Genomic DNA, 12,770 nt, shown 5'->3' on the forward strand with positions numbered 1-12,770 from the left:
CGAATAATTGTGCCGAAGGTTATTTTGGTAGTTTTTTAATAATATAAATAAATATTAAAAATTATTTAAAATTTATTTTTTAAATTTTTTTATATGTAAAATTATTAATTAATTTTTTGTATTTAAATTTTAAAAATAAATACTTTTAAATTGACAATATAGATTGTTATGCCCGCCTCCCCCCTTTTGCTGCCACACAGCAGTGGGGGCGCCTCTACCCCCTGAGATGTCTCTCGGGGGTACTTTCACACCCTCGAGAGACTTCTCTTGGGGATATTGCACACCCTCGATGGAGGTCCATCGGGGTGCCTAACGTGCGCCCTTTTTTGTCCGCTTTTGCGTGCCTGCATCTATGCATCCTTGCGCCAATAACCTCGTAAGACTCAGTCAAAATCGTCTCTAAGATATTCGTCAAGAAAAATGGGTCACTCGACACATGGATGCCACTCCCCTCGCTATAAATAGGGGGTATTTTTCTCTCATTCGAGAGGCAATCTCTCATTCTCGTACTTATATTTTTGCCTTCAAACATTTTACTTCTACAAATGTTTGACTTAGGCATCGAAGGGTCCATGTGGGAATTCTCACCCGCGCCCCTCACCGATTTTCTTTTCAACAGGTCATCCATCGCTCTCAACCTAACCAAAGGGCTCACTTATCGTTGTCGTGACCCCGAGGGACTCATCCATTGCTCTCAAAAGACTCATCTATCAGTGTCATGACCCCCAAGAGACTCATCCATCACTGTTCTGACCCCCTTGGGAGACTTATCCATCACTACAGTGACTCCCGAGAAACTCATCCATCGTTGTCATTCCACTCTGGAATACTCACACATCTCTCTTGATAATTACTCATCGTTTGGACAATCCACACGTTACTCATACCCCCGAATGAGTCATCCCCCGAGTAAGTTGTCCATTGCTTAGATACACCCCATGGGAGTCATCCATCGTTTGGATCAGCCATACGAGGGTCATTCAACAATAATTTTCCCTTTTACAAATTAATCGTTGTAATCGTGTAATAATATAGATAAAAAAATGTAAAAATGTAAGAGTTAAATAAACAAATATAAAAAGTCCAAAACAAAATCTTACAAATTAAAAAATTATTGATTTTTTTTTCTTTAATACTCAAATCTGTGAATTTTTTAAATAAAATTTTTATTATCTAAATAATTATTTTATCAATTTATCCTCTTAAAATAACATTATTTCTTAACATTTTTTTCCTTACTAACTCACACACTCACTATTTATTGTTTAATAATAAAAAATTATCTCTAAACTTGAAGAATTTGAGGGTTTTCTCCTCTAAATGATGTCTTCATTGTCTAATATTAAAAAATAATCTACAAACTTTGTAAGTTTAGGGTTTTCTTATTTAAATAAAATAATAAAATAAAATTAATAATCTTACATCTTAAAAAATAAATTTTAAATAATTAATTATCATAATTGATAATTTTTGGGCCTTTTTTTTAGGGGCCTAGGCATTGGTCTTGAGCCAACAGTATGATAAAATAATCTATCAAAATCAAATTGCACCCTCAAATATATATATATATATATATATTATTATACTAAAAGAGTTTCGCGTTTTTAACAAATGACTTTAACTTTTACCTGTATGTATTTTTTATAAATGACTTTAATCATGACAAACGGCATTAGATATGTTCTACCAACATGTGCTGTTTGACAAATGACATTAAGTTTTTATTTTAATTCTCTATTTTTTTTCAAAATCTTCAAACTAAATGTTCTCATTACCATTCAATCTTCTTCTAAGTTTTATCAAGTCTCCTCCTTTCAACTATCCATCTTTCAATCCCTTCGTCTTTTGGGTAAACTACCATTGATTTTATTTCTCATTTTTTTTTAAAAAAAAAAATTGATACTAGACATTCTTACGACCCTTCCATTTTCTTCTAAATTTTATTAGTTCTCCTTCTTTAAACTATCCATCTTCCAAATACTTCGTCATTGATCCATGCACTCTTTATTTTAATTTTCTATTTTCATTCTTTTCTTTTTTTCAAAATCTTAAAATTATACATTTTTAAGTATTATTCTATCATTTTTAAATGTTATCAATCCTTATCTTATTTTTTCGCCCAACCTTCTGAAAATGAATATTTGGCTGCAACTACTTCTGGTGAATGAAAACACTTTAAAAGTTTTAATTTGTCTCTCTTTTTTATATGAATTGTTTTATGTTGTAATTATTTTATTTATGGTTTATTACCCTTATTGTTTTATATATATATCTCTCTATCTTTTTCTTTTTTTTTTGTGTGCAACAAACTTCTGGAAAGTTTAACACAGTTATATATATTAGTTCTCAATTTTTTTTCCCTTTAATTATAGTCATTTAGAAAGTTTTGTGTGTTTAAAAAGTTTATCCTATTTTGTATGAACTAATGAAAGTTAACGTGACGAAATCATTTATAAATATCAATGCTTTTCAGCATGAAAATAATCGAACTATCATATTAAATTGAAAATAAATGTCACATCTTTAAGTATTTAGAAGATAATCCACAAAATGTGAAAATTATATTTTCAATCTATATGTCATTTTTTAAAAATATTATATAATAAATAAATTAATACCATAACTACATATTATGTTTTATAGGTTACGACCCTCATCAATTGTAAACATTCAAATGTTTCTTTGGATGGTGGGGTACACATTTGTAACAAACTTTTATTAAAAGTTTGGACTTTTGTGTATTTTCAACTATGAAAAATCAATGTAAGAGGATAAACTTAATAAGTAAGAACACCACACTCAATTAAATCTTACTTAGCTAACAATATTTATTTAATTTTGTATTCAGATTTATTTAGTTAATATTTTTTTTAATTGAGATCCTAGTAGTTTGTTCAATTATTTATTTGAAATTCTTAATTTTCATATTTTGTATGTAAGGATGTTCGAGAGCCATGTTTTGGACTGGAGAAGGAAAAATAAATTGAAATAAGAAAATAATTGGTAACAAAATTGGAAAAGAAATTGGAGGAAAATGTTAAAGAGTTGAAAAATTTTGTTTTAAGGGAGTTGAAAGATTTTGTTTTAAGGAAAGACATCCCATTTCTTACATAATCACAGTGACCAAACTTAGATTTACGTTTTTTCTCAAAAATTGTGGGACCAAGTAAAAAGAAGGCCCCCCCCCCCCCCCCGACAAGGAAGGGCATCCCAATTTTATTTTAAGACACTTACTGTTTTACAATTCATAAATAATATTTTTACATTATTTATTTGAATGATAAATAATTTAAAATATTATAACTTGTAGTTTTTAGATGAAGATGATTTTGTTAATGTGTAAATGAGTGCTGACAATGTAGGTAAAAAGTAAAATAATATCAAAATTGGTCATTCAAACTCTAGAATTACTTTAATTGCATAACTAGGTTTGGATTTATAGAAATTCATTTTATTGGAATGCCTTTCCTTGTAGGGTTCTATTGCTTGATCCCACAATTTCGACAAGGAATGAGAGGTAAATTTGAATATAATCTAAAATTTATTTTATTGATGGAATATCTATTAATTGACTAAACTACGCTATATTGTTATTGAGTTAAGGGTATTATGTATTTTTGTAATAAAGCTTATAACCTTAATTTGTGTCAATCAAATAAAGTTTATTTTATTAATTTTCATTAACTATGATTGTCCTAAATATTTAGTATAAAATATGTTAGTCTTCTTTGAGTCTTCAAAATATTTGTCCTGTTGTTTGTTTGTTTAACTATAATTATCCTTTTTATCTGACAATATAATAAGCAAACTATCTTGTAAATGGTTTGATAAATTATTATATCTTAAAGAATTATTTATACAATAGTGTGATGAACATGTTAAATAACCATAATCATAAAAGCAAAAAATATTTGAATTTGATTTTTTTTTTCTTGTTTGGTTAGAAAGTATAGCTATTTAATTTATTAAGTAGAATAATTACTCATCTATTAAATAATTTAATTGTCTAGTAGTAAAACAATAAAATCAATGAAATATTATAATGCTTAGTTAAAATATTAAAAAATGGTAAACAAATGATGAGTCGTATTCAAGCTATCAAACATTTAATCTTTAATAAAAAGTAGTATAAAATAATTCGTGCATTACAAGGTATTAAGCTAGTTTCACTTTAATTCTCTTTTATTTTAAGGTTAAAATTCATCAAACTTCTCTTAGAATTTATATTTTAAAATAGGTTTTTTCTCCTAATTTTGTTTTTGATCGAAATTTTGTTGACATTATTTTTAAAAAAAAATTTAAATTTATATATTGAATAAAAAATATTTAGAATACTCTAATTAATTTTAAATAATTATACATAATTTGATTATTATAAAATAAATAAAATTAAGCATATCAAACTTATCCTTTAAGCAGGGTAAAGTAGTGTGGTGAGAAATAAAAATAAATAAACAATGAAAAAATATAATCACATTAAAATTATTTTATTTTATTTTTGTTCTTTCTGTCATAGAAAATTTCCAAGAGGTGGTATGGTCAACTTTTTGCTTTTGATTTGACTATGTTGTAAATAAAAATAGAAAATAATATTATTTGATTGGATGCTTTTTCTTTCAAAATTAAAAAAAAAACTAATTTAAATAATAATACATAAGTATTTAAAATAAATGAAAACGAGATTTTTAATATTTATATTTTTCAAATTTGACTACAATATCTAAGTTACAAATTTGATTGTAAATGAAAACGTAATTTTGAATATTTAAATTCTTCAACGTTTATAGTAAAAAATATATAATCAAATGTATTACCGGTCTCGTTGTGCGACCAAAACTACATGGATAAGCTTGCGGGATTATTTAGTGAAAACACCATTCGATCAATTCCTAAATAATATCTCTATTGTAGGGGTAGGGGTTAGGGGTAGGGGCTAGGGGCGTGTGCTTTAATGGTTATGTCATTGATGCTCTTGTTTTGACTTCACCTGAGGTGAGGTTTGTATTCCCATTTCCCCAGGGGGCTGCAGCTGCAGGGTGGCTTAGCCATTTAGCAAAGTTCTTAATAAAATTGAAGTCACGTCACTTTCATATTAATTTCTTTTTATATAATTCACCACATCACTTTTCATTATTTTTCAACTATTCATACGAGAAGTAATAATAATTTTATCATATGTTAGGGCAATGCTGGCACTCGTAGGCCCAGAGAAGCTCCCATTGAGGGAGCATCTAACATGCTCCCGCAGCAGCGATGCAAATTCCCGAATTTCTTCTCTGCAGGAACCCAGAGCCAAAGGAAGGTTGGGTTTGTGAGATTAAAATATTATCAAAGAAGAGGTCACATCCCAATCCCGAACCAAGATAAGATAATCATTATGCCAGAATTACATTAATCTTGCTTATATTGAGGAATGCTATATTTTTACAATCACTCACTATGTATCATATCATCATCTGTAAAAACACATGCTAACAGTAAAGTAATCGGGCTTGTCCGTCGTATTAAGGGGGCCCATCCACGCTGTCCCTCCTCTCCTCTCCTCTCCTCTCCTCTCCTCACAATCACGTTACATGCATAATGGAGAATTGCACTCTGTATAGTGTATTCCCTCCACCTTTCGCCTAACTTGCGCTTGATGTGTGAGTGATGGATAAGCTGAACCACGCGCTGGAGGGAGTACGGTCACAGATAAATGGCTCATATTCATTCGTCCACCGTCTGACATGCACCTCCGCCTCTTCTTATGTATGTTTTCTTTTTCTTTTTTATAAATATATTATTAAATATTATTTTTAAAAAAAAATTAATCATAAGCTTGAGTATTTTTTAAACTTAAGAACTCTTTAATTAATTTTTAAAAATAACTATGACATTATTTTAAAAAACAAAAAATAAAAAAGTGTAAGCATTATTAATACAGACAGATCAGAGAATATATTTGGTGAATTTATCTTATATTATTTTTGTCATTTAATCTGTTTGGGTTTGGGTGATCTTTATTGCTTTATGGCAAGCGTCAAAAAGAAAAAGGAAAAATAATAAAAAGGACTGATCTTTCAACTTTGTGATGATTACACATGGACATGGGACGCCAAACAATGTCTGCTTTTCATACGACTGTTCCCTTCGGGGACTTTTCAATCAGACGGCTGCTGTTGCGCCGCACCGATCCGACGCCCCAGTTTGCCATCATCCAATGTCGACGGTCGATCTTTCACAGTTATGGCGGGAAAGCATGATTTCCCTCCATGTAAATGGACTTCAACTTTTTGGTTTTTTTTTTTTTTTAAAGATACAGATAATTCAAGAGAATCTACTCGGATAAATTATATTTTTTAAACAATTTATTTCGATGCTTCTTAAATGTAAATATTGAAACCTATATTTGTTATGTGAGTGATTTTATAATGAACTACAAGCCTTATATATTTAATATATTAAAATAAAAAGGAGTACTTGAAACACAGCTAAATAATCTTTTTTATTGTATAAATTTTCTGTAAAATGAAAAAAACATAGATGGTATTAATTATTATTTACAATATTATAGGACACAACAACATAAAACTCTAAATAGAGAATGATAAAAAGGAATTATTATTATTATTATTATGATTATTATTATGTTTTATATTTAAGGTTAACAACAAGGGCGTCTATGCAGATGTCAAGTCAAATTGCGGCCTGGCCGTGCAAAAGTGAAATCTCAAGGGCCTAAATGTAATTAACCCACCCGTTTTACTATAGTATGTTGTTTTTAATTAATAAGAGATAGAAGGAGGGAGGGGGTGATGTGTAAATGGGGTTGGTATCCCATGTGGGATAAGACAACACCGACGGCAGGTCGAGACTCTTCTCCCACGTGGGCCCCACTTCAATTTCCGCAAAAGCCCGTTACGGTTTCGTCCGTCACCTTCCCAGCTACCATTTTTGAGATTTCCCACCCTGCCCTTCTCCTCCCCGATATATAAAGCTGGTCATTTTTTCCTCTTCTATTTCTTTCTTTTTCGGAACAAAAAAAACAAACAAACATCATGGCTTATTCAATTATCTATTATTTCTTATTAATTAAAATAATCTGATCTATAGCCATCACTTAAGAAAGAAATAATAAATAGTAAATATACTTTTATCTGTAATATATAATGTTCTAAAAAGAAAAATTAATGCAAAAAGAAATAAAAAAAACTCATAAAATAAATCACATGACAATCCATGTGTCAGTAAATAAATCACATGACAAGTGGCCCAAATCTTTTTTTTTGTTTTTTTTTTTATAAAGAATATGATTTTTCACCAAAATAAAGATAAAATGAGAGAATAGAATTTAAAAAACAAATTCCAGAGGTTGAGAAGAAATAATGGAAGACCATTATTAATGGGCAGAGACTATGAAGCCGTTGCTTTGTCGATACGAAAGGGCAGTTGCGTCATTTAATGGCCCCCACTAACACCACTTCTCGCAAAACCAAACTGCTCGCGGTAACGCGCCGTGAATAGATCGCATAATTGAGGAGCCACGAACGCTCACGTGGCGTTCAGCCATTGGTCGAATTCGAGACGTCGGGATTCAGAGCAACTAGCAATAGACAAAGAGAAACACAGTCACTCTCATCTCTTATCATCACACACACACACACACACACTCTCTCTCTCTCTCTCTCTCTCTCTCTCTCTAGCAGTGTGTTTTTTCTCCCTCTGGAATTCCAAAATTTCTCGGCTTTTTCCCACTCCAACGCTCTGAAACTTTTCGGATACGGGTTCAGCAATGCGCGATCTAGCTATTCCGCCCAATTTCGAGCGGTGAAGCCCGAGTTTGCCCCGAGTTCTCGACTCGCAAGACTGACTGAGTTGCCCACTGAAATGCTGGAAGCCGTGGAGAGTTCGGTCAATGGCGGATTCTCGCACTTGCAGAGCTGCGGCGATAGCAGCGAAGAAGAGCTCTCCGTTCTGCCCCGTCACACCAAGGTCGTTGTGACCGGCAACAACCGGACAAAATCCGTTCTCGTTGGCCTCCAAGGAGTTGTCAAGAAGGCGGTTGGGCTCGGAGGCTGGCATTGGCTGGTAATTGTTCCATCAATTTTGTGAATTTTCCACTGAATCGCTGCATTTTGGATTTTGGATTTCAGATTCAATCTGAATTCTGCTTCGAGCAGAATCTATTTTGGGTTTGTGGGTTTGAAGCTTTTGATGCAATGTCGTTCAATTTTGTTCACTGTTAGATCCATTTCATCTCATTCTCTTCTAATTTTTGATCTCTACTGTTAAATATTTTCACTTACTGAATTTAATTAACTAGTATATAAGTGCTTTATGTATATTTTTGCATTAATTTCAAAATACCTGTGACTTTGAAGGCCTAGTTTTGATTGATTGGAAAAGGGTTTTGGCTGCATGTTGCTCTTTGTAGCGGATCTGGCGGTTTAGTATGTTTTTGCATAATGTGCGATTCTCAAATGAATTCTGATCCAAATTTGTAAGGAATATCATAAAAGGTTTTGTCTATTTATTTCTGTGACCAGAATTTTTCAGTCATTATTCATCAGTTGATAAAATAGTTTCAGACGTTTATCCGTCTCTAATTTTGATAGGACTTCTTTATATTGTTGTACTTTGTTGCTCAGTTCAGGTTCAGGAATTTTTCTTCTCTCTATTTGGTTGCATATTTGGTTTACTTGAGTTGAGGATCTTGTCCAGATTATTGTTTTATCCTTCTTGTTTGGATTTACTTTGATATCTCTGATATCTTATGGCTGTGATTAATTAAATTGTCCATATTTAGTTATAAATTTTTTTGGGGGGGCTAATAATAAAGTTAGTGGGGTACAACTGGTGCAGCAACTTCACCATGTTGAAAAGTTTATGTTTTACTTCAATGTGCGGAGGGTTTTCATTTTTACAATGTCTACTAGAAGTTTTGTTTTTCCTAGCCATTGATAACTTTACAGGACGTATAGCTAGAATTGATGTCATTTTATTAGACAACTTTTGTTTTTTATATGGCGTCGATATCATTGCGTGCTACTAATTTTACTCTTCCCCTTCTGCAATATCTTATCCTGTTCTCAATAATTTTAAACTCTATAATTTCTTTTATATTTGGTTCATGGCAATGTTTGATCGTTTAACCCATTGAAAAAATGCAGGTCCTTACAAATGGCATAGAGGTAAAATTGCAAAGAAATGCCCTTAGTGTGATTGAAGCTCCTACTGGCAATGAGGAAGATGATGATCTAGAATTCGAAAATCTGCCATGGAATGGCTCAGATATGGGTGGGTTTGGTATGAACTCTGCACAATTGTTATTTATCTTGCTAATGGAAATACCCAGAAAATTGTTTAAGTTTTTCCGGAGTTCTTTGAGACTGCATAATACAATACATGAAATTGTGCAGAGTTCCTTGTCCAAGTGTGACTGTCAAGTACATGAAACCTTCTGTATTGGTCAAATAATGAACCGAACATCCCTATCAATGGTTTGGCACCGGTTATATCTTTGATTGGTTGTGCTTTTTGCAAGGCGATTTAACAGCTAGAGTGACTGATGAACACGTTTTACTGTTTCTTTTTTATCAATTAATTGGAAATTATGACTTAGACTACTCTATTCTAATAGCTGTCCTTGTACATTCTTTTTTTTTTCCCCAAGAAAGTTGAGATTGTTACATAGGATCCGCTTTCCCTTTTCACTTCTGCCGGTTTTAATCCATTACTTTATCTACTGCTAGAAGCTCTATTGCTGCCTCCTTTATTCTTGTTTTCTTTTTGGCCCCACCACCTAATATAATTGTGTTTTCCATCTCTCCAGCATCCGATGATACTCAAAAGTCCCATAGATCAAGGCATAGAAAGCATATATCATCTGGATCATCCTACAAGACCATGAGCAGGTCCCTCTCTTGCGACTCACAATCAAAGGGATCTGTTTCTACTCCTCGTGGGTCCATGGTAACAAGTCTTTATACATGATTTTACTGCTTTATATAAATTTTATTTTCTTGGATTGCTTATCCTACTTTTTCCATGAAAGTATTTCCATCTTTTGTAATATGGATACTCAAAATGTCTCATACAGAAGGTTGACCTGAGTAAACTGGAGATGACTGCATTAAGGAGATATTGGCGACACTTTAAACTTGTGAGTTTTTCACGCCAGAGTTTAATATTCCCGTCTCTATGATTGGCTGAAGCAGTTTTATTATTTATTTCTAAAGCATTATCTTGCATGATATGAAAATTTTCAAATTTTCTAGGTTGATGCCAGCCCCAATCCATCTAGAGAGCAACTAGTTGAAGTTGTCCAGAGGCATTTCATGTCACAGGTACTTGCGAACTTCATGTAATTTTTCTTGGTGTTCTACATGATTAAGCTCGAAATATAAACTCAGATGGGATCATCGTCAATGTCAAAAGCCAACTTTATTCCAATTTTTATGCACGCAATTTATATGTGTTCCTGTATGCATTTATTATGCACACACAAAGATGATCTGAATTCAAGTTGAAGGAAAGATTATCTGAAATTCTCCCGGTTGCTGGTGAAGCAACTGGATGAGTTGCAGGTCATAACCGGGTTCGTGCAAGCTGCAAAGAGATTGAAGATGGTATGCAAATGACCTCGAGAGAGAGGGAGAGCAAGAACCAAACGAGACGCTAACGGATAAATTGGTCCCCTTTCCCTTCTGTAGTGATTGTTGTAACATATATGTATCCCCCGGCTGGCTTGTTTCATCTGTGGTGGGTAGTAGTTATGCAGGCTGCTGCTGCTGCTGCTGCATTTAAGTTGTAGAGGATGGATCTTTTTCTTGGTTGGTAGCTGTAGTTAGAGTTATGTAGATATATATTATGTAAACAAACTGGTGGAGAGACAGGGACCTCTCTATGAGGACGGCATGTGACTTTCTAAACTTAGTTTTAATGTATTGCTGCCTGGGGGAAGCGGGTTTTTTCATAAATGTACATAGCCCTATCTTATGCTGCTCTGCCACTCCTTTCTTATAATCATCACTTTTGTGTTTGTGTTTTTTCCTATTGATGAGAATTTGCAATTATTATTCTTTTGGCATGCATTTGGGAAAACTCATCGGATATAGGTAATAGTAAATGAGGCCTTTACAACTATTTACTACTAATAACTAATCAAGCCCTGGGGCTGGGATTGAATTATCACTACTACATTCCTTCCCCTTGGCTTTTGATTGTTGAGAAAACACTCTACACTGTTAAAAAAGCTTCCTAATTTTAGGACCCAGAAAGGGTGATCTGAATCTCAAGAAAGAATGCCTAATTTTATTGGGAAATCTAAAATTATTCGAGTCCAATCGGGTAGTGGTCCAAATTCCATGCGGAATAGCCAGTCTGTCTAGTAGTTTATTTAGCTAGAAGATGATGGTAGGCTAGATTGTGTATTGACTCTTGAGCCCCACACAGACCTACCTTGCAAAAATTCAAACTTAATCACTGAAAGTAGGTTGCAACTTTGGAAATGAATCCCGCGAAATGCGCACAAAAACAACCGAGTCACGCGGGATCTCTAAGAAAAAGTTGTAGCGGGTAGTCTCTCCTATTTTTTAAGAAAAATGAAGAGGTAATAGCCATCACCGATTGAACCCATTTCACAAAAAATACATATTTTTATTGAATTTGGGAGGTGATTTAAGCCCTGTTTGGTAATCAGAATAAGGCATGAATTCTCAAGAGGTCTGGTTTTGATATTTATCGCTTTGATATATAGTGATTGCATCCTTATTGGCTACCTCCACCACTAGCTTGACATGGTTGCAGTGTGATGGTTATACTCGTATCCATGGCAATGGCATGCATGGTGCAGATGAGTTCCAATAGGTATGTGTGGATTTTGTCGAGCTGTACATCTATGATTTGGTTAAACAAAACTAGCATCCCAAATTGCTAATACATCAAACTTATTACTCTCTTTTTAGTTATTACTTAGTTAGAATTGAATTTGTATTTTTTTTATAACATGAAAAACTTTGCATGATTGCAAAATTTATTATGCTTAGGTTGTTAATGAATCGAGTCCGAGGGACTTGGTGTTCGACTCGTGTTATAAATAAATCAAATTTCAACTCCAATTTAGAGCTTGACTCATAAACTAGCCAAATTTGAGCAAGGCAAAAACTTGACTTATTTTTCATCTCTAAGTAAAAATTTCATTGTAGAGATAAAAGTAAAGATGAAAAAGATCCTATGTCTTTACGCTTGCTTCGAGTTTAATCTTAATCTCATTTTTTTTGCATTTGTTGATATCATTCTTTGCCATTCTCATCACCTCCAATATCTATCTCCCTTGCCATCAACACTTCCTCACCATTGTCACTGCCTCAATTGCCTCCACCATTCATCTGCGCTACTACTCTATTTTTTTTTTCTAAGTGGACAACAATTCCTCTATTGATTCTCTCCTATAATAAAAAGACTACCTCATCAACGGTACTCATTCTACCTAAATACAAGCTTATTCAATTTTGCAAATTTGATGTACCATAATAGGTCATACACTCAAATACTTCACAAACTGCAAGCCATAAAAAAAGTTTAGGCAAGTGGGCAGTTCTATTTGGCTATCTAGATTGATAAATGCATTATCATCAAAAAGTACAGGTCTTCTTGTTAAAGATATTTTTTGAAGGATTATTATTATTATGCATGTGAAATATATTGGAGGAGGGGTTCATGAAAGGTTTGTGATTATATTTGAATTTTTTGTTTTGATGTAGCTAAAATGACTGATAGTGGTACTTTAC

The 12,770-nt window shown here is 32.9% G+C and overlaps 1 protein-coding gene across 4 annotated transcripts; it reads left to right on the plus strand.

Annotated features, from left to right (window-relative positions):
- Positions 1–7,634: 7,634 nt before the first annotated feature.
- Positions 7,635–10,958, plus strand: LOC127800817 (uncharacterized). 4 transcript variants are annotated; one of them, XM_052335646.1, is made up of 6 exons: positions 7,635–8,067; positions 9,150–9,285; positions 9,812–9,951; positions 10,079–10,141; positions 10,257–10,325; positions 10,548–10,958. In XM_052335646.1, the coding sequence occupies exons 1-6, from the start codon at positions 7,867–7,869 to the stop codon at positions 10,617–10,619; spliced, it is 681 nt and encodes a 226-aa protein (XP_052191606.1). In that variant the 5' UTR covers positions 7,635–7,866; the 3' UTR covers positions 10,620–10,958. The 4 variants fall into 4 exon arrangements, with proteins under 4 accessions (XP_052191606.1, XP_052191607.1, XP_052191608.1 ...); XM_052335647.1 differs by having other exon boundaries at positions 10,082–10,141; XM_052335648.1 differs by having other exon boundaries at positions 9,150–9,276.
- Positions 10,959–12,770: the final 1,812 nt, after the last annotated feature.

Source organism: Diospyros lotus, chromosome 4 (assembly GCF_014633365.1).
Source record: "Diospyros lotus cultivar Yz01 chromosome 4, ASM1463336v1, whole genome shotgun sequence".
Classification (NCBI taxonomy): domain Eukaryota; kingdom Viridiplantae; phylum Streptophyta; class Magnoliopsida; order Ericales; family Ebenaceae; genus Diospyros; species Diospyros lotus.